Source organism: Carcharhinus amblyrhynchos, chromosome 6 (genome assembly GCF_965287045.1).
Source record: "Carcharhinus amblyrhynchos chromosome 6, sCarAmb.v2.hapA, whole genome shotgun sequence".
In the NCBI taxonomy this organism is placed as follows: Eukaryota; Metazoa; Chordata; class Chondrichthyes; order Carcharhiniformes; family Carcharhinidae; genus Carcharhinus; species Carcharhinus amblyrhynchos.
In genome coordinates this window covers 122,095,156-122,121,048 of record NC_137329.1, presented here as the reverse complement: position 1 = coordinate 122,121,048, position 25,893 = coordinate 122,095,156, and the positions used below count along the sequence as shown (strand labels likewise).

Here is a 25,893-nt window from a genome sequence, read left to right as displayed (position 1 = left end):
AGTACCGGAAGGATGTTGATGCATTGGAAAGGGTGCAGGAGAGATTTACCAGGACATTGCCTGGTTTAGAGGATATGGATTATGAAGAAAGGTTGAACAAACTTGGATTGTTTTCGTTGGAGCGTCAGAGGATGAGGGGGGACCTGTTTGAGGTTTACAAGATTATGACAGGCTTGGATAGAGCGGATAGTCAGTCTTTTTCCCAGGGTCGAAGGATCAATTACTCGGTGGCATAGATTGGAAGTGAGGGGGGGAAGTTTTTCACACAGGGTGGTGAATGTCTGGAATGTGCTGCTGGAGGAGGTGGTGGAAGCAGATTCTACATTCAAGAGGCACCTATTTAGGTTAATAGGCAGGGAATAGAGGGATATGGACCACATAGAGGCAAAAAAAATTAGGTTTGTGTCAGTACAGACTAGGTGGGCTGAAGGGCCTGTTCCTGTGCTGTCCTGTTTTTTATTCTTATTATAGAATTCCCACGGTGCAGAAGAAGCCACTCAGCCCATCGGATCTGCACAGTCTCTCTGACACAGTATCTCACCGAGGCCCTTTCCCCTGTCCTATCCCTGCAATCTGACACATCGGGTATACTAAGGGGCAACTTAGCATGGCCAATCCACCTATTGTGCACATCTTTGGACTGTGGGAGGAAACTGGAGCGCTTGGAGGAAACCCGTGCTGTTCCGGAGAGAATGTGCAAACTCCACGCAGGCAGTCATCTGAGGCTGGAATCGAACCCAGGTCCCTGACATTGTGAGGCAGCAGTGCTAACCACTGGGCCACCGTTCTGCCCCTTGTACTGCCCTGTTATTATCATGATATAATCCTAGAACTTATTTAATGTATAAAATGCAAGGCATCAGTGGGATTTAGAAACACATTGTGGGTTCATTTATTAAGACTAGGCACAGGAGATGGGTAAGGACGGCAGATTTTGCTTCCTAAAGGATATTAGTGAACCAGATGGGTTTTTACTGACGATATCATGGTCACCATTACTGAAACTAACTTTCAAGTCCAGATTTAATTTATTAATTGTATTTAAATTCCACCAGCTGTGGGATTTGAACCCATGTCCTGGAGCATGAGCCTGGGCATCTGGGTTACTAGCCCAGTGATAGTGCCACCACATTACGGTCTCCCCTTAATTTTGTGCACACAGCCATCTATAAGCATAGCCCAAACCAAATGTTTCATCAACAAGTCAGCAGATTTGTACATTTACTAATACCTGATCAGAGAAATAAGCAAAATATCCTGCTTGTGACACATTGTTTAACCAGTTCTTGAGTTAGCACTCATTTTCTGAATCTCACACATCCCTGGAACCAATTAACATGGTGTCTGCTTGTTTTGTGAAGCATTTCTTTTGATAATGACTCTGCCTTTCTGTGTAGGTGGTGTGAATCTGGGGGATAGTTTGGGAGGACTCACTGTCTATGCTAGCAATGAAGATGACCCGCACGTCACTCTTAAAGATACAGTAAGTCGGAGCATGGAGCTTCACAATTATTCTCGTTCATTAGTCCCTGCCTGCCATTGTTTTTCTGTAGAATCCCGACAGTGCAGAAGGGGGCCATTCGGCCCATCGAGTCTGCACCGACTCTCCAAAAGAACTTCTTAGCCAGAAGCACACCCACCCACACTATCCCAGTAACCCCACATATTTACTGTGGCCAGTCAACCTAACCTGCACGTCTTTGGAGTGCGGGAGGAAACCGGAGCACCGGAAGGAAACCCACGCAGACACGGGGAGAACATGCAGACTCCACACCGGCAGTCACCCGAGGCTGGAATCAAACCCGTGTCCCTGGCGTTGTGAGGCAGCAGTGCCAACCACTGTGCCACCGCGCTGCCATCAATGTTCTTATTGACATTGTTACAAAAGTGTCTGTTAATGAGTGTGAAAGTTTAATGCCTGCTTTTGCCCCTGCTCTGGAGCTGCAGGTTTACTGTAACTTAAAACTTAAACAAGAAATTTTTGTTACAGGACCAATATGAAGATGAAGATTTCAAAATCAAGCCCGCCGATAATCTGATAGTTGTGGGTAAGGCTGAAAAGATCTGCTGCAGCCTTGAGATATACGGTGAGATTGTCAATAAATCCTCTTTCCATATGACATTGTATAGGCAGAGCTTCTTGTATTCTATCTGGAGAGAAGGTCTTGGAGAAAGTGAAATATTTGGAAAGGAGTGGGGGGGGGCGGTTGGGGGTAGAGATAAGCAGTGGTATAATTATTGCCGCCCTTAGTCCATGTCCAGCTTGTGTTTTAAATATCTACCATAGCAGATTAAATTATGGAGTTCAGAGGGAATTTATGGAGTTCGTTCAGAATCCAGTGTGACTGTGGCTCAGTGGGTAGCCGCTAAGTTTGAAGGTTCAGGTCCCACTCTCAAGGCTTGAGTCACAAACATCTAGGTCAACTGTCCAACACGGAGAGTGCTGCACTGTCGAGAGGTGTAGTTTTCTGGGTGAGCATTAAACCACAAGGTGGATGAGAGAGTTTCTTGTGATACTGTTTTGAATTAGAGCAGAGGCGTTCTTCCCCTTGTCCTGGCCAATATTATCACCCAATTAACGTCACTCAAAATAAATAGATTTCTGATAATCACATTGCACCACACAAAATGGCAGCCGCCTTTCTGATAGGGACTGCATTGCAAAAATACCCCATTGCTGTAAAACACTTTGAACTATGCTGTGGCTTGTCAAAGACGGAATATAAATAAAAGTCGTTTCATTCAACTGCGTGTGTGCAAAGTTGTTTGTTCCCCATGTACTGGTGCTGTGTTGTATCATTTGATTGGATTTGATTTATTATTGTCACATATGTTAGCATATAGTGAAAAGTATTGTTTCTTGCATGCTATACAGACAAAGCATATCGTTCATAGAGAAGGAAACAAGAGAGTGTAGAATGTAATGTTACATTCATAACTAGGGTGCAGAGAAAGATCAACTTAATATAAGGTAGGTCCATTCAAAAGTCTGACAGCAGCAGGGAAGAAACTGATCTCGAGTTGGTTGATACGCGATCTCAGACTTTTGTATCTTTTTCCTGATGGAAGAAAGAATATTTGGGGTGCTTAATTATGTTGGCTGCTTTTCCAAGGCAGCGAGCAGGAAGTGTAGACAGAGTCAGTGGATGGGAGGCTGGTTTGCGTGATGGATTGAGCTACATTCACAATCTTTTGTAGTTCCTTGTGGTCTTGGGCAGAGCAGGAGCCTGTACCAAGCTGTGATACAACCAGAAAGAATGCTTTCTATGGGGCATCTGTAAAAGTTAATGAAAGTCATAGTGGACATGTTGAATTTCCTTACTCTTCTGCGAAAGTAAAAGTCCCATACAGATTTGTCTTAAATTGTTGAATCCTGCAGTGCAAAAAAGGCCATTGAGTCTGCACTGACCACACTCCCACCCAAGCCCTATTCCCATAACCCCATGCATTTACTCCAGCTAGTCCCCTGACACTAAGGGGCAATTTAGCATGGCCAATCCACGCACATCTTTGGACTGTGGGAGGAAATCGGAGCACCCAGAGGAAACCCACGCTGACCCAGGGAGAATGTGCAAACTCTACACAGACAGTGACCCAAGCCGGGAATCGAAACCAGGTCCCTGGCACTGTGAGACAGCAGTGCTAACCACTGTGCCACCTCACAAACGCACAGGTGGATAGGAGCGGAGCAGATTGCCAAGTTCTGGCCAGTATGTGCTGGTGAATTGTGATGTAGTTTAGAAATGGTATAGTGTCAGAAGCTGGTTTGTCAGAGTCCTTGTTCATGATGGAGCAGATATTCCTTGATGTCGTTCATTATTTGACACTCACAGTGAATTGTCTCTTACAGTTTGTAACCAGGAGGAACAGTCTCTGTACGTCCATCATGATGTGCTGCTACCTGCCTATCCCCTGTGTGTTGAATGGCTCAACTTTGATCCAAACCCAGAAGCACCAACAGGTAGGCTGGGGGATGATGATGTTGTTCAAATGCATTTTCATTTTAATAGTTGTCCAGTTGATTTGTACCAGTTGGTGGAATATTCTGGTGAATGATTGGTCCAGGCTATAAGAGCTGAGACCCTGGCCATTACAGTGAAGGCACAATTTTGTTTTATTCATTCGTGGGACATGGGCGTCGTTGGCTGGTCAGCATTTATTGCCCATCCCTATTGCCCCTAGGGAAGGTGGTGGTGAGCTCCTTCTTGAATCGCTGCAATCCATGTTCTGTGGATTGACCCACAATGCGTTAGGGAGGGAATTCCAGGATTTTGACCCAATGGCTGCAAAAGGAACAGTGATATATTTCCCAAGTCAGGATGGTGAGTGACTTGGAGAGGAACTTGCAGGTGGTGATGTTCCCAGGTATCTGCTGACCTTGTCCTTTTAGGTGGAAGTGATCATGGGTTTGGAAGGTGCTGTCTAAGAATCTTTGAATTGCTGCAGTGCATCTAGTAGATTGTATACACTGCTGCTACTGAATGTTGCTGGTGGAGGGATGTTTGTGGATGTGGTGCCATTGAAACTTTATCTTATCAGAGCTGCTTCCCACTCCCAGTGCTTGTCTACAAGTGTGGCAAATCCCTGCCCACTTCACCAGCTAATTAACACTACGTCCCATCCTTGTGACCTCCTCCTGCCCTCACCACCACCTCACAACTTCTGTAACTCTGGATATCCACTTGCTAGTTCCCCTCCAACAACTGGTCCTTCTGATTGGTGTCCCTGTGACCATTCCCTCCACTCTGCCCTGGCTCCATTTCCCTCTTACTCTCTCGATTCTTTCATACTTTTTCAACACAAATTTCAGTTCCATTTTTGCTACTTATCATAACTTTAAAAACAGTTATGGACTTTTTGGGAATCATAGAATCCCTGCAGTGTAGAAGAGGCCATTTGGCCCATCAGGTCTGCACAGACCCTCCAAAAGAGCACCCTACCTATGCCCAATTCCCCACCCTAATCCCATCACCCTGCACACCTTGAATTCTAAGGGGCAGTTTAGCATGGCCAAGTCACCTAACCAGCACATCTTTGGACTGCAGAAGGAAACAAAAACACCTGGAGGAAACCCATGCAGACACAGGGGACCCGTGTCTGGAATCAAATCTGGACCCCTGGTGCTGCGGGGAAGCAGGGCTCATCACTGGTCTTTGGTTCTTTTCAGGACCTGTTTTGACAGGTGTTGTTTCCCATTCACTGGCCACTCCCTGGTAGATGCCCCATTGGTGAATGGGGTGTCCTGGTAACTGTGGTGCCCCTTTTCTCTCTCTCTCTCTCTCTCTCTCTCTCTCTCTTCCCCCCCGCCCCCCCCCCCCCAAATCAACCTCTGATCAGATTTATCTCCTTGCAGGGAATTACGCTGCAGTGGGTAACATGACTCCTGTGATTGATGTGTGGAATCTGGATGTGGTCGATTGTCTGGAACCCGTCTTCAGCCTGGGGAGCAAGAAACAAAAGAAGAAGCAAGGCCAGAAGGTATTGAGAAGACTGTACTGTGGACATTCTGTGGCTACGGGCGTGTTGCATATTTGTTCTCTGTTTTGTACTACCTATGAATCCTGGTGCGACTGACTAATGGCCAAGGACCGTCTGAGTCCTCGTGTAGCCAGTTCAACCCTCCCTGCTTGCTAATCACAGAACTTGCAATGTTGTGCTGTGTGTAAGTGATGCTGAGCAAGAGAGAGTGGGGCACAATGAACCAGCTCCCTGCCCTTTCCCAGTCCCCTACTCCCAGCCCCAACACAGGCCGTTTGATGTTGGATATTGGGATCAACAATTGAAAGAATGTTCCTGGCGTGTCTCAGCTCATGACCATTGGTGCAGTTTTAATGCTAGCTCTTTCATCGGGGCAGGAGACCGGCATCTTCTGATGTGCATGCCGACAGTCTGTAACTGTTCATTGTTACAGTCAGGCTGGACTGTATGACACTGCAGGGAATGTAAAAGCAAACTTTATTTATTAGTCACAAATAAGGCTTACATTAACACTGCAATGAAGTTGCTGTGAAATTCCCCTACAGTGGTCCCTGATGGGCCAAATGGCCTCTTCTGCACTGTAGGGATTCTATGATTCTGCAGAGAATCAGTGGTGAGAAGTGAGCCTGAACTTTCTCTCACGTGATAATTGATTATTTCAGGGCGCTACAAGTGCAGAGAAAGAGGAGAAGGGACATACTGATGCAGTTCTTGATGTTGCGTGGAACAGACACGTCAGGTAAAGTTTACGTTGCAATATTGCAACTTTCTTTATAAGGGTGTTCAAATTGTAATGAAGAGAAGGAGAGTAAGTGTAAATGCTAACCTCTCCCTCACCAGTGACGATGTGTGTTTGACAGACAATGCTCAGTGTCACCACAAGGTGTCAGTATTTAATGAGAAGTAATACTGTTTCTTTTAAAGCTGCGATTTTATTAGAATTTGACAACGTTGCATAACTTATTTTTGTTCAAATGCTTATTGTAATAGTGGGTTCCTGTGTTTGCACTTTCCCACGACCGTGGGTCTGTGTAATTAAGCACCTGTAAGAAGTCTCTCAAAATCGGGTTAAAGTCCAACAGGTTTATTTGTAGCAAACCCCACTAGCTTTTGGAGCGCTGTTCCTTCGTCGGGTGGGTGGGAGTTCTGATCATAATTAAACTCCAATCAGGTTACTGGTTCTGGGGGATTAAAAGGTGCAGCACCAATCCAACCAGCTGCCAGGAGATGGAGCTATTGGGCTATTTTCCTTCTCTCGTCTGAGCTTTAGGGTCAGTAACTGGAGGGGAGTGAGGAAATTCTGGGATTAGGGTCAGTAACTGGGGGAAATGAGGAAATTCCGGGATTAATGTGAGCGATTGGAGGGAAATGAGGAAATTCCAGGATTAGGGTCAGTAACTGGAGGGGAGTGAGGAAATTCTGGGATTAGTGTGAGTAACTGGAGGGGGAGAGGAGGGGAGGAGAGGACATGGACATGTTAATGTGATTAACCGGTGGGCTGGGAAGTGGCGGATGGTTTCGTGTCATTAAGTAGTGAGGAAGAGCCCAGTTCAGTGCCCGTAACAGCAGTCGGAGAGGGAACATGTGATTGACTTTTTTTTTCCCCGTACGAGTACTTTAATGAACTGAACGTGTAGTAGAGGAACAGCACAGAATTCAGTCCAGGGTCATTCATTGTTGATTTTCTGAAGTATAGGCTGAGGTTTGGATTTGAAGCCTTCGATGCTAGTCTTGCTAACTGTGTTTGATGTGTGCTAGGACTGTTCTGGCCAGTGCATCTGCTGACAAGTCAGTGATCCTCTGGGACATGTCACATCAGAAACCTGTAACGTGCCTCTCTTCACACACAGACAAGGTAAGCTGAAACAAATCCTTTCAGTACCACTGAGCCCAGAGTCCACAAATCCAACTGATCTTCATAGAATCCCTACAGTGCAGAAGAAGGCCATTCGACCCATCGAGTCTGCACCGACCACAATCCCAATCAGGCCCTGTCCTTCTAACCCTGCTAATCCCTCCAACCTATGCGTCCCGGGACACCAAAGAGCAATTTAGCATGGCAAGTCCACCTAACCTGTATATCTTTGGACTTCTCACAAACCCAACGTTCTGACCCCGTGTCCACGTACCAGTTATTTGTTACATTAACTCATCAAATTTAAAGGAACACCTTCCTACCGAGTGCAACCTTCCTCCCTTTCACTCCACCACTATTGGCCGAGCTTTCAGCAGACTTGGCACTAAGTTCTGGAGTTCTTTTCCAAGACCTCACTGCCTTTCTGCATCTCTGAGCAGCACGGTGGCACAGTGCTTAGCACTGCTGTCTCAGCACCAGGGACCCAGGTTCAATTCCGGCCTCGGGTCACCGTCTGTGTGGAGTTTGCATGCTCTTCCCCCTGCCTGCGTGGGTTTCCTCCACGTGCTCTGGTTTCCTCCCACACTCCGAAGATATGCAGTTTAGGTGGTACTCAATTGCCCCTTGGTGTTCCAAGATGTGTAGGTTAGATGAGTTAGCCATAGTAAATGTGTGTGTTTGGTTACAGGGATAGGGTTGGGAAGAGGACCTGAGTAAGGTACTCAGTGAGACAATCGGTAGAGTGGGAATGCAGACTCAATGAGCCAAATGGCCAACTTCTGCACTGGAGGAATTCTATGATTTTCTCCTGGAAGATGCCCCTTAAAGTTTGACCAAGCTTTTGATCTTCTGTCCAAATATCTCATTGTGTGACTCGATGTCAGATTTTGGTTAATGACATGGCTGGGGGTGTTTGCAATGGTAAGGGTACTGTAAATATAAGAACTGGGAGCAGGAGAAGGCCATTAGCCCCTTGAGCCTGCTCCACCATTCAATAAGATCATGGCTAATCTTTTCATGGACTCAGCTCCACTTACCCGCCTGCTCACCATGACCCTTAATTCCTGCTCACCATGACCCTTGATTCCTTTACTGTTCAAAAATCTATCTATCTTTGCCTTAAAAACATTCAATGAGATAGCCTCGACTACTTCACTGGGCAGGGAATTCCACAGATTCACCACCCTTTGTGTGAAGAAGTTCCTCCTGTTATTGTAATGCTTTGTGTCAATTTGACCATTGAGTTTCTAGATCAAACCTTTAGCAGTTTTATTACTTGGGCCATCTCACAAGAGAGCAGAGTTACAGATTCCTGTGCTTGATCCTGGTGATTGTATGTGGTTCCAATAATACCAAGATATCGGGTAATTGTTTGGTAGCACAGAACTTGTGTATTGCTGAAAAAATGAGACATGCTATTGAAGCTTTTCATTTTGCACTCATCAGGACAGTTCACAAGAATACCAATTGTAAAGGGAACAGTAGTTCACACTGTATGAAAAAAGAATGCTGATTGATTGGCAAGTTTTTTCTGGTAGAGATGTTATGATGTGGATATGCCGGTATTGGACTGGGGTAAACACAGTAAAATGTCTGACAACGCCAGGTTTAAGTCCAACTGATTTATTTGATAGTAAACTCACTAGCTTTCGGGGTTTGTCCCTTCGTCAGGTGAATGGAGAGTTCTGGCCATTCACCTGACGAAGGGACGAACCCCGAAAGCGAGTGAGTTTACTATCAAATAAATCGGTTGGACTTAAACCTGGTGTTGTCAGACTTTTTACTGTGGTAGAGATGTTGCCATGGCAAGTGCAGCAAAGAGCAGTTAATTGCCAAGCTTTTGTTCAAGTTCAAACCAGACAGATTGACTCTGGTCAAGGCATTGGCTTGGAGACTGCACCAGGGAACAGCTGGCCCCCGAGCTTTTTAGGCATTGCTTTGGGGAATGGACGATGGAATAACTGTGACCCAAGCTTTCGTTTAGTTGAAAATAGTATAATGTGTGGACGTGCTGATTCTGTCTGCAAAGGACAGAGCCCTGTGTGTGAATATATGTAGCTCCTAGCATGCATTAGTGAGCCACATTGGACCTGACTGATAAATCATTGGCCAGTTTTCAACGTCATCCTTAGCACAATCAGGGTTGTTTAGCAAGTGCTGTTCAGCTGCAGAATCGTATCTAATGATGGACACTGATTTAAGTTTTGTGCTTGTGCTAGGAAAGATCTGAAGTCTTTCGAGGAGGTGCAGAGGAGATTTGCTGGAATGGTTCTGGGGTTGTAGCCTTTAGTGACATAGAGAGACTGTGAAGCTGGGGTTGTACTCAGAGCAGAGAAGGTTCAGAGGAACACTTATAAAAGTACTCAAAATCACAAAGAGTGGACAAGGAGAAACTGTGACCAGAAGACACAGATTTAATCTGACTGGCAAAAGAGGTGACACACATAAGGACACTATCTCCACGATCACCCTCAACACCAGTACCCCACAAGGCTGTGTCCTCAGCCCCTTACTATACTTCTTATACATCTATGATTGGCCAAATTTCCCATCAACTCGATTTTCAAGTTTGTTGACGACGCCACCGTAGTGGATTGGATCTCAAACAATGGCGAGATGGAGTGCAGAAATGAGATAGAGAATCTGGTGAACTGGTGCGGTGACAATAATCTCTCCCTCAATGTCAACAAAACGAAGGAGATTGTCATTGATTTCAGGGGGCATAAAGGAGGACATATCCCTGTCTACATCAATGGGATAAAGTAGAAAGGGTTGAGAGCTTCAAGATTTTAGGTGTCCAGATCAGCAACAACCTATCCTAGTCCCCCCATGCCAGCACTGTTGTTAAAGCCTAACAATGCTTCTGCTTTCTCAGAAGACTAAGGAAATTTGGCATGTTCTCAATGACTCTCACCAACTTTTACAAATGCACCCATAGAAAGCATTCTCTCTGATTGCGTATTGTAGCTTGGTATGGGCTCCTGCTCTGTCCTAGACTGCAAGAAACTGCAAAAGGTTGTGAATGTAGCCCAATCCATCACTCAAACCAGCCTCCCACCCATTGACACTATCCATACTTCCTGCTGTCTCGGAAAAGCAACCAGCATAATTAAGGACCCCACCCACCCCGGACATTCTCTCTTCCATCTTCTCCTGTCGGGAAAAAGATACAAAAGTCTGAGGTCATGTACGAACCGACTCGAGAACAGCTTCTTCCCTGTTGCTGTCAGACTTTTGAATGGACCTACCTCGCACTAAGTTGATCTTTCTCTACACCCTAGCTACGACTGTAATACTACATTCTGTGCTCCCTCCTTTCCTTCCATATGTACAGTATGCTTTGTCTGTATAGAGTGCAAGAAACAATCCTTTTTACTGTATATTAATAAATGTGACAAATCAAACAAGGGAAAGGTTTTTTTAATGCCATTGTGGTTAGGATTTGGATTGTACTGCCTGGTGGTTCAATATCAGTCTTTAAATTGGAATGGGATAAATGAACAAATTGCAGGACTCTGTGGCAATAACGAGGGAATGGGCGTAACTGAGTTGCTCCTTGCAGCAGCTGGCACACGTGATGGGCTGAATGGCCTTCTCCTGCACTATAGTGTTCTATGATTCTAAAACAGTCAAATGCTAAACTAGTAGCCTCTGGCTGGGTGCAAAACTTTTTTTTAAAACAAAAAGTACCTTGCAGTGAAACTCAGCTGGATTTGAGATGCAGTGAGCACTGTGGATATTTGCAATTCAAGCTAAGGTCTATGGTAATTATTCCATTACTGGTGAGTGTTCTTGCACAGTTTCCCGCCGTTCTTTAGGATGTTTGCGTCTGGGTAAACGAGGAATCCGGTGAAGGTGATGTACTTGCCCTGGTTACTATACAAACCAAAGCGCTGGTGCTGTTGGCTGTGCAGCCACACTCTGTCCCCGACTCCCAGACGCAGCATTACGCTCTGGCTTTGCATCTCCCGTCGCTGAGAGTCGTCCTCATCGAAAATCATGGCCTGCACCTCGCTGAGATTTTTCATCAGCTTGACGGAAATGGCCTTGAAAGGGTGCTTTCCGACGTTAAAGGAGAAGTAGTAGGCGCCTGGGATCTGGCACGTGAAGAATCCGCTCAGCTTGTTGAAGTGCTGGCCGATGTTGATGTATTCAGTGTCAAACGTCACCGCTTCGTATGGCAGATTCTGTGTCTTCTCTCCGAGAAGTGACCATGTTCTGGCTGCGGAGAATGCGGATCGCAGGCTGTCCTTTGGCTGAGGCGCAGTGAGGCAGCTGAGCGGGGATCGGTTGCTTTGGTGCTTGGCGTTGGAATGGGAACAGTTGGAGATGGCGGGGGCTGAGGGCAGATTGTTGGCTAGCCAGTAGTGCGGCAGTTCTGGATAGACCAGGTAGCCGGTGAAGGTTGTGTACGGCCCTACGTTACTGTACAGAGCGTACTTTGAGCTGCTGTAGAGGTACAGCCAGACACTATCGCCTGCGTCTAACCGCAGCATCAGGCTCTGGCTCTGCACTTTGCGATGCTTCTGCCGATGTCCATCGAAGGCTGTCGCCTGCACTTCATACCCGTTCTTCACCAGCATGACAGATAACATCTTCTTTGGATACTTTCCGACGGTGAAAGCGAAATAATAAGCCCCGGGAATTCTGCAAACAAGCTTGCCTGTATCTGGACGGAAGTCGTTCCCAATGTTAACCAAGAGCTTGTCGAAGGTGACCGCTTTCTGGAGACCTCCCAACAAGCTACTTGTCCTGGCGGCGGAGAATGCTGACTGGTGATGGGGAGTGGAGTGGTAACCAGAGGCTGCTGTAACCGGCTGATGGGACAGAGAGTCCATAACTCCTGTCAGTAGCACAAATCTCAAAAAGGCCATTTCACCCTAAAAGAAAGAAATGGATTTGAACGGATGAGCTAAGTGTTGGGTAATTTAACGTTGTGTTTGCTCTAATCACTTTCATTTCACAAGCTTTGACTCTGACGAGGGTAAATTGAATGAAGTGTCAGACCCACTGCACGTTGTGACAGTACATTGCAAACTGTGTCTGTTTCTAATTCTTAAATATCTTGAGAGATTTGTAATTGCCTGTAAGTTTTTACATTGGATAAAAGCGCAGTAACAGGCCAGACAGCGCAGTCGGCCTATGCGAGTGTTTACACTCCACTTAAGCCTCTTTCCAGCCTTTCTCATCTAAATCTGATAGCACATCCTTCTTCTGTTCCCTACTCCTTCACGCTCCTCTAACCTCCCTTTAAATCCCCCTCTGCTATTCATCTCAGCCATCCGCTGTGGCAGAGTTTCACATTTTTACTGAGTAAAGGAGCTTCTTCTGAATTCTTCATTATTTTCTTGCTGACTCTCAAATTCATGACTTATAGATTTTTTTTCTCACAAATGGGAACAGTCTCTTTCTCTGTTTATTAAAAATGTTTAGAATTTCAAAACGATCTATCAAGTCACCACCCTTGGCCTTTTTTGTCAAGGGAAAAGAGCTCAAATCTGTTCATCCTTTTGTGATGGGTATAAATGGACTTTTGGACCTGCCTTATATGAAGTTAATCTTTGTCTACACCCTAGCTATGACTGTCACACTATATTCTGTACCCTCTCCCTTCCTTTCCCTATGTACTCCATGAACAGTATGCTTTGTATAGCATGCAGAAAACAATACTTTTCACTGTATCCCAATGCATGTGGCAATAATAAATCAATTGGGTACAGTAGCAGAATGGTAATGTTACTGGGCTAGCAACCCAGCGACCTGGGCTAGTGTGCTTGGAACATGAGTTCAAGTCCCACTGCAGCAACTGGGAATTTGGTTAATTAAAATGTGGAATAAAAATTTGCTCTTGGTAATAGTGATCATGAAACTACCAGATTGTTGTAAAAGCACATCTGGCTCATCCTTCGGAGAAGGAAATCTGTCATTCTTACCCAGTCTAACTCAGACCCAGAACCATGTTGTTGACTCTAAACTGTCCTCTGAAATGTCCTCGCCAGCCACTACATGAAAAGAGAATAAGACTGGACAGGCACCGATCGTCAGCCTGCATAACCCATTGTAGGCCTGCGCACACCCAGTTGCCTGGACGAGTGCAGTTTCAGCAGTTCTCGAAGCTCTCCATCATCCAGGACAAAACAGTCTGCTTGATTGGCATCCTATCCATCACCGTAAATATTCACTCCCTCTACCACTGGCACGCAGCATGTACCATACAGCAATCTGCCAAGGCTTCTTCGACTGCATTTTCCAAACCCACAGCGCCTACCGCTCAGAATAAGGGAAGCAGATTCATGGGACCATCACCACCGCCGAGTTCTCCTCTCAAGCTGCGCATTATCCTTAGAACCAACTCACTGTTCTTTCACTGTCACTTAGTAAAATCCTGCAACTCTTCCTAACAGCATAGAGATCCAAGTGGTCCAAGAAGGTAGCTCATTACCACCTTCCCGTGGGAAATTAGGGATGGATAAAAACGCTGGCCTTGTCAGCAATGCTCCCATCCATGAACTGGGAACAAAATCCTTTGAATCTCTGGTATCATGCACCTAACCAGCACAATTTCTTTCAGAATGTGGGAGGAAACCGGAACACTCAGAAGACACCCGTGCAGACACGGGGAGAATGTGCAAACGCCACACATTTTTGAACCCTCTCTCCAATGTGTCTATCCTCTATATAACATGGTGACTGGAACTGTACACAAGATCAACCAAGGTTCAGTGCAAGTTTAACATAGTTTCTCTACTTTTCAGTTCTATCTCTCTCAAAGATAAATCCTGGTGGTTTTGTTCTTTGTTTTTCAATGGCCTTATTAACAAGCCGTTACTTTCAGTGATTTGTGCCCCCAGATCACTTTGTTCTTCCTTACAATTTGCATTCTTATTTTCCAATTAATCTGTGACAACCTTGTTTTTCTTAGCAGAATGTAATTCCCCACACGCGCCTATATTAAAATTTATTTGCCAACTACTTGCTTATTATGCAAATGTATTACCTTTTGTAGTTTATTGCAATCTCCTTCTATTGATTATCGCTCCTGGTTTGGTGTCTTCTGCATATTTAGGAATTATTTATGATTCTAAAGTCTAAATTATTAGCACAAATTGTGAGCAATAATGATTCTAGATTCCACTTCCCACTCTCTGCTGTAGCATTGTAGCTATCCTTTAATTTGTCCCACTGGATAGGCAACAAGGACATCGGCTAAAATCAGTGGGATCCTTCACAGATTCACATCCCACTCCGTTGGCACTGTCAGGACCCAGCTGCAGGTTTAACTGGATCCCGAATTGCTTGGTGCTGTGCAAGTAGAAGCCTTGAAAGTGAAGTGGAGGCTTGCAGGCCTAGCTCTAGGGGGTGGCGCAGTAGTTAGCACTGCTACCTCACAGCGCCAGGGACCTGGGTTCAGTTCCTGGCTTGGGTCATTGTCTGTGTGGAGTTTGCACGTTCTCCCCATGTCTGCATGGGTTTTGTCTGGGTGCTCCAGTTTCCTCCCACATTCTGAAAGACGTGCTGATTAGGGTGCGTTTACCCGAAAAGGCCCTGGAGTGTGGCGACTAGGGGAATTTCACAGTAACTTCATTACAGTGTTAATGTAAGCCTTCTTGTGACTAATAAATAAACTTTTGGTAGCTGGTCTGAATGATGGTATTGGAGTGTGTACTACAAGCTCATTCTCGTTTTATACATTTCTCTTTGCTCACTGATGTGAGTATTTACACAGAACTAATTCTGGGAAACTTGGTATCCGTCACTGGGAAAATTTGTACTGGCGATCTTTTCAAAGTGTATTTTGTGAAGGAATCTTAGAATCTTAAAATGGCAGAAGGAGGCCATTTGGCCCATTGAGTCTGCACCGACCACAATCCCACCCAGCCTTATAATGCCACTTATTTACCCTGTTAATCTCCCTGACACTGAGGGGCAATTTACTATGGCCAATCAACGTCACCCACACATCTTTGGACTGTGGGAGCAAACCGGAGCACCTGGAGGAAACCCATGCAGACATGGGGAAATTGTGCAAACTCCACACAGACAGTGACCCGAGGCCGGAATTGAACCCAGGTCCCTGGTGCAGTGAGGCAGCAGTGCTAGCCACTGTGCCCAAGGAAGTTAGTGCAAGTGAAGAATTAAAACTGTTTCATTCCCATGGTATCTCTCGCCCTCAGAACTGGATTCCCATCGATCATTAACAGAAAGGAAGTATTGAAGAAATCAACACAAACTCCAGGTGTGGTGCTGATTCTGCTCTTAAACCTGATCCTATTTACACTGTACAAAGGAGAGGCCAGGATATAGAGTACTCCAGCTGACTAATTCCAACACAAATAATCCCCTCAGTCCCTCGAGTATCTCTGTCATTCTCCCTTCACTGCTCCTTTGACAGTCCATCCCACACTGTTTTCCAAGTAGTTATGCCTTGCTTTATTCTGAACCCCAGTCCATGTCCTGCAGAGTCTGTGGCACCTGTAACATACTGTTGAAGTTCCATTGATCCGTTCCCACAAGAATCCTGAATAATCTGCCTTCAGTCTTCTCTTTTGGAGGCATAATCACTCTCAGCCACTTCATCCTCTAGGTTTGCAATGGCAAGTGTAAATAATAGATGAATTGTACCAGTTAATGTCAAAGAAAAACGTTTTGCTAGCCTCATTTTCTGGAATTCTTTAACCTACTTTAGTAAACAGGACTGATCGCACAAACAAATTTAACGTTGCAGTGATGTTCAACTGAGGGGGAGAATTTATACATCAATTGATACTGAGGTTCCTTACACAAGTTGTGACCAATAGATTTAATCTATTTATTCCCTACAAATCGACTCCTTCAGGAGTGTGTTGCATAGAGTTTGAAAACTTGCACGCTGAAATATTCTTTCCATAGATTCATTTTAAACTCGCCCACCAACCCAAACACAATGTCCTCACCTACTTTTGGGACAAGATGAGAGAGTTAGTCACAGTCAACATTATCTATTTCTCGAGAATCCTAACAAAAGCAACAAACACTTCACTCGTTGTCTCCCTGGATTAGCTGCCCCTGAACTGAAATCCTTTTAAATCGCAGTGTTGCGGATTTATTTGTCGATGGGCGCGTACGTGCTCTGTTTAACTCACGGACATTTGCTACGCTGTGAACTGAGGCTGTGACTCCAATCTGCAAATCTAAACAATCCGATACCTGGTTATAAACATAGAGCAGACATTCATTTGGCAAATTAAAATATTAATCCTCCAGTATTTAGAGAAAGTAAATACACTTACGAGAAAGGGCAGGAGGATAGTTACCCTTGAAGCTGTGGAATATAAATATTGAATAGTTAAAGTGCCAACCAGCCTGATTTAAGCTTTAGACTGCTGTAGGTTCTGAGCAGAAAGTCAGTGCAGTTCCTCTGTAAACTTCCCATTGCTCTGCATGTGGTGCAGTTCTGTGCATTCTGGTTATTATTATATTAATGTTTAGTGCTATGTGAATAAAAGGTGCCATGTAGCATTAAGAATAGGGATCAGCAAACTAAATTCCCAGAAGCATTTATTTTGTCCATCAGCATTCCAATACTTTGTCGTCATTATAGCAGTAACGGGAGCCCGTTCCAGTATAAAGTCAGATCAGTTATGTGACTTGCTGGGGTTGTGAGCTGAACACTTTTATATTTGGCACTTAAACTGCAGCAGGCGACGGTGCAGAGGGACCTCGGGGTCCTTGTGCATGAATCGCAAAAACCCAGCTTGCAGGTGCAGCAGGTGGTCAGGAAGGCGAATGGGATGCTGGCCTTCATAGCGAGGGGGATTGAATATAAAAGTAGGGAGGTCTTGCTGCAGCTGTATAGGGCATTGGTGAGGCCGCAGCTGGAGTACTGTGTGCAGTTTTGGGCGCCGCACCTGCGCAAGGATATTTTGGCCCTGGAGGGAGTGCAGAGGAGGTTTACTAGGCTGATACCGGAGTTGAGGGGATTGAGCTATGAGGAGAGGCTGAATAAACTAGGCTTGTACTCGTTAGAGTTTAGAAGAATGAGGGGAGATCTCATTGAGACGTATAAGATGATGAATGGGATGGATAGGATAGAGGTGGAGAGACTCTTCCCGCTCAAAAAAGACAGTAGGACTAGGGGGCACAGCCTCAAGATAAAGGGGAGGCGGTTTAGAACGGAGTTGAGGAGGAACTTCTTCACTCAAAGGGTGGTGAATCTCTGGAATTCTCTGCCCGTTGAAGTGGTGGAGGCTGCCTCGCTAAATATTTTTAAGAAGCGGGTTGATGGGTTTTTGATAAGAGAAGGGATTAAGGGTTATGGGGAGAGGGCGGGAAAGTGGAACTGAGCCACGACAGATCAGCCATGATCTTATTGAATGGCGGGGCAGGCTCGAAGGGCTAGATGGCCTACTCCTGCTCCTATTTCTTATGTTCTTATGTTCTTATGTAACTGCAGAAGAAATTTAAACATTTTAAGGGAGTTTTCCCATGCTATTGGCATGCCCATGGTATGTGCTGTTGAGGGGTGGAGTGCTCTGTGTGTGTGACATGCAGCTGCCAGTGGCAGGAGCACGGGTTTTGATGCAAAAGTAGAAGTTTAAGATCATTATAAATAAATACTCTTTCTAAAATAATTATTTTCTGCAGTTGGCAATGTCACTGCAAGATTGCCATAGTGGTAAGTCATGCACTGCCTGGCGTTTAAGGGCAATGGGAATGTAGTCTTACTCGGTCTGGGGCTTAATGTGACTCCAGTCCCACTCAAATGATTGAAGCTTAACTGCCCTCTTGTTAAGGTACTGATCAGAAACCCCAAAGAATGTTATGATGCCCGACTAGACCCCAGCAGTTTTGTGTGGGGATAAGATGTTTCACCCCAAGTGTGATTCTATCGGCACACTAGGAAGCCTTTATCAAAATAAACTTTCGTTAACAATACAGTTTAATTATAACAAATGAATTAGTTTAACGTTTGCCAATTGGAATACTTGAAACAGGACAAGATACAATTCTTAACTGCTAACCTATCTCTATTAGTTCCAATTCAAGCAACATTCCTCTGATAGAGTTAAACTCTTCTTCAAAATCGGTTAGCAACACACTGGTTTACATGCTGGTACATTTGCTGCCAGCCCTCAAACCTCCAGGACACCTCTGGAGAGAGATCTATTTCTCCTAACACGTCCCATTCCAGAGAGAGAGAGAGGGACACCTCTTACTTCTTTCAGAACTTGGCAGTAACCCTGTTTTTCCCTGTAACCTTAGTTCCACCCCTTAAGCTTCATCAATCAACCCCTAGGGGAAAAGGCAAATAATCTAAAGCGCACAAATTCAAATCAAAATAAACGCATCCCTAGCGAAGATAAAGGCAAAATACTGCGGGTGCTGGAATCTGAAACAAAAACAGAAAATGCTAGAAAATCTAAGCAGGCCTAACAGCATCTGTGGAAAGAAAATAGAGCCAACATTTTAAGTCTGGATGACCTTTCATCATCACTAGCTAATATCAGCTGTCAGCCTGCATTCTCAGCATGAGAGTTGTCTGGTGCAGACGAATCGGCACCGTGTAAAATAGAGCTGAATTTTAAACATGCCCCTCATTGGAAACATGATATGAATTAATTTCTTAAAGGCACAGTACCATCACAATCAGCAGTGGACTTGCAAGCCACTCAGTTGTATCAAATCCACGCACAATGCTTCAGAAAACTGGCCCACTGCTATCACCTCGAGGCAGCTATGGATGGGCAGTAAATGCCAGAGATGCCTACATTCCAAGCATATTTTTAAAACTATTTACTGCCTTTGTGTTAAATTTGTGCACTTTGATCTTGCCTGGTTCACCTGTTGTTGAAACCATGGCTCGGGTTACTGAAAGCCTTCGTACAAATCTTTGGAAATCTCTGAGCGATAATTAGTAAATAAATTCCTCTCTCTCGCGGTGAGCAGATGTGTTTTGGGAGTGTAGTTAATGGACTCAGGGCTGCAATGTAAACATCCTTAAAGTGTTTTTTCCAGTTGGGTATACGTGAGGAATTTGTTGCGCCTCTCAGTGAGCTAGTGGAATTGTTAATACAAGATGTGAGGGAATTGCTAGCTGATGTCGGAACTGATGAATGTGATGGAAGGCTGTCATGCAGAGTTAGCCACCTTCTGTCCGACATAATTATCCTTGGTTTTTCTCAATCCTGGGAAAATGCAGGATTAACTTAGTCCATGCTTCCTTTGACCCAGAACGGTAGTTGACTCTAAATGGGTTTCAAAGCAATCCCTTTCGCTCACAGTCTCCAAGTCTGATCCCTCGGAGAACATAATTACCGGCTGTCTCTGCCAGCACCCAATTTGCCGAAAAACCTTCTGTGCCAGTCTCCAGCTGCACCATCTGTTAAACCTGTGACTTACTCGGGGTTTTGTCAGACCTGCTCCATGAGGCTGTGTGGACGTGATAACTGTTTGTTTCTCTCCGTCGGGTTAGTGTGATTTGTTTTATCAGCGCTATTCCACTTCCAGAACAGTAAATGAGCAGCTGTAAACCACTTTGATTTAAGTGATCAGATTAAAGCCTTGCCTTAATGAGATATACAGCCTGTGGTGTATTAGGGCATGTATGAAACCGGATAGAAATTTGTTGGGGCTTTGTTGTCTGAGAGATATTCTATACAGACACTTTGATCAGTTTATTACTCAAAACACGTTTACCCGAATGCTCTGACTTTGAGACAGAAAAAGGATTCCTTCTCAAACTTAATTTTATTAAAACACTTGCAAGTTACAGAAACAACTCTTACACAAATTAACTTTTCCCCAAACTAGGCTGACTGCCTGAAAACACACACGCACACGCAGACACATGCAGACACACACGTAGTTGTCCGGGCTGTTGGATTCCGTTCACTGACCTCGTGTCAGTGGATGAACTTGGCTTCCCCTTGGGGTGAAGGTGGCTCTCCCCCACCCTCTTGCGTCATCACAGGTCGCAGCAAGCTGATCGAATCTTTGCTGGGGGTCATCTTCAGACATCCAACTTTGAGCCCTCCTCGAATGTTCTCTACCTTTCAGCCAGTGGAGGTTACACAGCAGGGACCACAGCACCCAGTAAGTTTAGGGCAGGTCATCCCTAGGTCTCCCGGGTGCACATATCCCCTTTCAAGATATGGTTAACATCTGAGAGTCTAGCTGAAACTGGGAAATACACAAACATCATGTCTTTGTCTATTCTTCTGGCTGAGTATCTCTTGGTGGGTTTCGGGTCATATCGACTCTCCCATTGTTAAGGTCCTACATCTCTGATCAATATGCGAGACCAATCTGGGCTGGTCCCTGTTGGCTTTTGACCTGTGGTAACCTTGTCTACATTCAATCAGGCCTGACTTGTAGAAGCAGTTTAGCTGTGTTTTAATTTAAAGTGTCCAATTTTATGCTGGCACTAGTTGCTTAGGCCGTTGGTCACTTGGCCACAGTTTGCATTTCAATCAGAGAGATTCTGGTCTGCTCAGAACTCTAAACGTGTGTTGTTGAGAGGGGGCAACCAATCTTATGTGGTGATGGAAGGACCATCTGTGACAAAAGCAAACTAAGGACGCAGTCCAAAAACTTGGATAGTTATTAAACAATAGAGCATGTGCTGCTGCCCTAAATCTCAGAATTGTAGAACCCCCTACAGTGCAGAAGGAGGCCATTCAGGCCATCAGGTCCACATTGACCACAATTCCAGGCTCTAAAGTAAAGCTTATTTATTAGTCATAAGTAGGTTTACGTTAACACTACAATAAAGACACTGTGAAATTCCTCTAGTTGCCCCACTCCAGCACCTGTTTGGGTCAATGCACCTAACCAGCACGTCTTTTGGACTGTGGGAGGAAACCCATGTGGACACGGGGAGAATGTGTAAACTCCACGCAGATAGTGACACAAGCCGGGAATTGAACCCGGATCCCTGGAGCTGTGAGGCAGCAGTGCTAACCATTGTGCCGCTGAACAGCTCCGACTCTTAGTCCTAGCAGCATTGTGTTACTCGTGTGCACATACCTGCTTTTCAGCTTGGTTTAAGAAGGAATCTTTGTCCATAAGAACATAAGAAATAGGAGCAGGAGTAGGCCATCTAGCCCTTCGAGCCTGCCCCGCCATTCAGTAAGATCATGGCTGATCTGTCGTGGCTCAGTTCCACTTTCCCGCCCTCTCCCCATAACCCTTAATCCCCTTGCCTATCAAAAACCTATCTACCCACGTCTTAAATATATTTAGCGAGGCAGCCTCCACCACTTCAATGGGCAGAGAATTCCAGAGATTCACCACCCTTTGAGTGAAGAAGTTCCTCCTCAACTCTGTTCTAAACTGCCCCCCCTTTATCTTGAGGCTGTGCCCTCTAGCCCTACTGTCCTTTCTGAGCGGGAAGAGCCTCTCCACCTCTATCCTATCCATCCCATTCATCATCTTATATGTCTCAATGAGATCTCCCCTCATTCTTCTAAACTCTAACGAGTACAAGCCTAGTTTATTCAGCCTCTCCTCATAGTTCAACCCCCTCAACTCCGGTATCAGCCTAGTAAACCTCCTCTGCACTCCCTCCAAGGCCAAAATATCCTTGCGTAAGTGCGGCGACCAAAACTGCACACAGTACTCCAGCTGTGGCCTCACCAGTGCCCTGTACAGTTGCAGCAAGACCTCCCTACTTTTATATTCAATCCCCCTCGCTATGAAGGCCAGCATCCCATTCGCCTTCCTGACCACCTGCTGCACCTGCAAGCTGGGTTTTTGCAACTCATGCACAAGGACCCCGAGGTCCCTCTGCACCGTTGCATGCTGCAGTTTTTCGCCATGTAAGTAATAGTCCTTCCTACCATTATTCCGACCAAAGTGGACAACTTCACACTTGCTAACATTAAATTCCATTTGCCAGTTCCTGGCCCATTCGCCCAGCCTATCTAGATCCTTCTGCAGACTTTCCACACCCTCCGCACAATTTGCCGTTCCACCAATGTTGGTGTCATCAGCAAATTTCGACACCATACACTCAGTTCCCTCCTCCAGATCATCTATATAAATGGTAAATAGCTGAGGCCCCAGCACCGATCCCGGGGGCACTCCACTAGTCACCATCTGCCAATCCGAATAGCACCCATTGACCCCCACTCTCTGCCTCCTATTTGACAGCCAATCCCCTATCCACGCTAACACCCTACCCCCAACTCCATGCCCCCTAACCTTCTGTAATAACCTCTTGTGCGGCACCTTATCAAACGCCTTCTGAAAATCAAGAAACACCACATCCACCAGCTCTCCTCTATCCACCGCCCTAGACACATCCTCATAGAACTCCAGTAAATTCGTCAGACACGACTTCCCCTTAACGAAACCGTGCTGCGTCTGCTCTATCAAACAATGTGGATCAGTGCTGTGGATCATGTCTCAGGATTCACAACTGTTCTGATCTGCCTGACTCCCAGAATAGTAAAAGTTCCCTTTGAGCTTATGGTCCGTGATGTCCTTATTAGTTGGCAGTTAGTGTCAGCTGTATTTCAGACTTTCGCAAACATTTGCAAACCCCAATAATTATCCTTATTACTATGTTAAACACTGGATTATGCCTTCAATTAGCTGAGTCCTTCCTGTGCTTCCCTTACCACCCTCCCTGCTGCAGCAACCAGCGATTGCAGTGTTTTTCCATGACTGTCCCCGCAGTGTAATTGTTCAGTAGGAGTTACAGATATTACTGTGTGCCTCATAGGGCTTCTGTAGCATAATTCCGTAAATTAGTGGAACACTAACAAAGTTCCAGGTAATTATTTAAGGATTCTGCAGTTACCAGAGACTTAAAACCCTGAGGGACTTTGTCATGATTTAATGAGCAGTTTTCTTTCTTCAAAATGAGGACTGTGCACAGAGTGTGTGGTGGAACTAGACCGCTGGCCCTGGCATCCCTTGATCAGAGAGGAGGGGAGACACTCAGGATGCTCCCTGCTGAGTGCTAGCCAATGATTCCATCCCTGCTGTCTCAAAATGTGCGTGTATTAATTGAGTATAGATCCAGCTTTTATGTTGCTTTGCAGCCAGATAGTCTGCAGATGCTCACTGTCCTGTCCTGTCCTGGCTTGCATGTGAATGCTCAGCGCCTGGGTAAGATTATGAAGAATGGCCATTAACCATGAAATCATACACACACACAGGGTCAGGAGTTAGTGGTGTGTAAGACATAGGAGCAGAAGTAGCCATTCAACCCATCGAGTCTGCTCCACCATTCAATGAGATCATGACTGATCTGATGTGATAATCCTCGACTCCACTTTCCCGCCTTGATTTGATTTGATTATTGTCATGTGTATTAGCATACAGTGAAAAATATTGTTTCTTGCACGCTCTACACACAAAGCATACCATTCATAGAGAAGGAAACGGGAGTGCAGAATGTAGACTTACAGACATAGCTAGGGTGTAGAGAAAGATCAACTTAATGTGAGGTAGGTCCACTCAAAAGTCTGATGGCAGCAGGGAAGAAGCTGTTCTTGAGTCAGTTGGCATGTGACCTCGATGGAAGAAGGTGGAAGAGACAATGTCCGGGGTGCATGGGGTCCTTAATTATGCTGGCTGCTTTTCCAAGGCAGCGGGAAGTGTAAACAGAGTCAGTGGATGGGAGGCTGGTTTGCATGATGGAGTGGGCTATGTTCTTTTACGACCTTTTATAGTCTTTCCCCATAACTCTCGATTTACTTGTCTGCCTCAACCTTCGGCATACTTAATGACCCAGCCTCTACAGCCCTCTGCGGTAAAGAATCCCACAGATTCAATTCACCACCCTCTGAGAGGAAATCCCTCCTCATCTCTGTGTTAAATAGGCGACCCCCCACTCCCCGCTTACTCTGAGATTCTGCCCTCTGGTCCTAGACTCTCTGATTAGGGGAAACAACCTCCAAGTATTGACCCTGTCAAAGGTCCCCCCCACTCCCCCCGGAGAATCCGATATGTCACAATAAGGTCGCCTCTCATTCTTCTAAACTTCAATGAGTACAGACCCAACCTACTCTACCTCATCTCAAGAAAATCCTTCCATACCTGGGGTCAACCTAGTTTACAGGGTCTATATGACTGTAACCTGATGAGGTTTATGGAGTCTGTACGCACTGTAATCTGATGTACATTTATTTTGGGGTCTTGGTTTTTGACAGCATTATTATGAATCCTTTGCCCACTCATTTTGTTTTGTCTGTTTCAGGTACAGACACTGCAGTGGCATCCGTTTGAAGCACAGACACTTCTCTCTGGATCGTTTGATAAGTGAGAGACAATTCTAGATACTTGCTTCCATTTCCAAGATTCCCTCCCCTCTTTGGATGGAAATCTCTACTCGCACCACTAACTCCTGACATTTACAACTCCCATCCTCGTGTTCAACGCTTTTCATTGCTTCATTTGATTTATTATTGTCACATGTTAGTATAAAGTGAAAGGTATTCTTTCCTGTGTGCTCTGCAGACTGTCTTCATCTTTTAAAGTTTATTTATTAGTGTCACAAGTAGGCTTAAATTAACATCGCAATGAAGTTACCATGAAAATTCCCCAGTTGCCACACCCCCAGTGCCTGTTCAGGCACAGTGAGGGAGAATTTAGCATGGCCAATGCTGCTAACCAGCACATCTTTCAGACTATGGGAAGAAACCGGAGCACCTGGTGGAAACCCACGGAAACACGGGAAGAATGTGCAGACTCTGCACAGACAGTGACCCAAGCTGGGAATCAAACCTGGGTCTCTGGCACTGCGATGCCGCAATGTCGACCACTGTGCCACCATCCTGCCCTCTATCACTGTGTAACCTCCTTTCGACCTATAACCCTCAATGATCTCCGCACTCCTCCTACTCTGGCCTCTTGCATTCGGCCCACCGTTGGCTATGCATTCAACTGCATTCACCCTGAACTCTCTCATTCCTCCGCAAAACCTCTCCACTTGGTGCTGCTTCTTTACAGCCAGCCTCTTGAGTCAAAATACCATCCCTGTGGCTCAGTCAGTGTTTCTCTGTTGACACTCCTGTGACTAATCTTCAGACATTTTCCTACATTCAGGGTGCTATATAAATGCCTAAAGAGAAAATGCTGGAAAATTTCAGCAGGTCTGGCAGCGTCTGTAAGGAGAGAAAAGTCCACATGACCCTTTGTCAAAGCTTTGAAAACCCTGCTGAAGTTTTCCAGCATTTTCTCTTGGTCTCAGATTCCATCATCTGTAGTAATTTATTTTTATGCTATATAAATGTGGAAATGCTGTACAATATACTCCATCACCAAATGAAACCATTTCACAGGATGGATTGATCTCGGTTTCAGGTTTTTATTTTAATTTCTGACTCTTTGTTTGTAATCATTGTATTTGCTGCGGGAAATCTAGGCCAGGACTCTCCGGTCCTGCCAGCCGGCGTTCTCCGGTCCTGCCGACAGTGCACGCCCGGCAGGGGGTTTCCTGCCAGTGTCGGGTAACGGTATTGGGAATTCCCCATTGACAGCGACGGGACTGGAGAATCCCAGCGGTAGCAAACAACCCGCCAACCCCCCCCACCCCCCCACCCCACCCCAGTGGGAAACACGCGGCTGGGAGG

General features: G+C 45.5%; 2 protein-coding genes across 2 annotated transcripts in view; one reads left to right on the top strand and one right to left on the bottom strand.

Moving 5' to 3' along the window:
- The window catches only part of pwp1 (PWP1 homolog, endonuclein), a 39,380-nt gene that overhangs the window by 2,888 nt on the left and 10,599 nt on the right, over positions 1-25,893 (top strand). Inside the window, exons 4-10 of the mRNA XM_080191356.1 lie at positions 1,398-1,483; positions 1,991-2,087; positions 3,851-3,961; positions 5,354-5,478; positions 6,141-6,217; positions 7,237-7,333; positions 24,519-24,580. Coding sequence (XP_080047482.1) covers positions 1,398-1,483; positions 1,991-2,087; positions 3,851-3,961; positions 5,354-5,478; positions 6,141-6,217; positions 7,237-7,333; positions 24,519-24,580 — 655 coding nt within the window. The remainder of the gene's footprint in view (positions 1-1,397; positions 1,484-1,990; positions 2,088-3,850; positions 3,962-5,353; positions 5,479-6,140; positions 6,218-7,236; positions 7,334-24,518; positions 24,581-25,893) is intronic.
- Positions 11,110-12,207, bottom strand: c1qtnf13 (C1q and TNF related 13). The gene has a single exon (XM_080191355.1). The coding sequence runs from the start codon at positions 12,205-12,207 to the stop codon at positions 11,110-11,112; it is 1,098 nt and encodes a 365-aa protein (XP_080047481.1).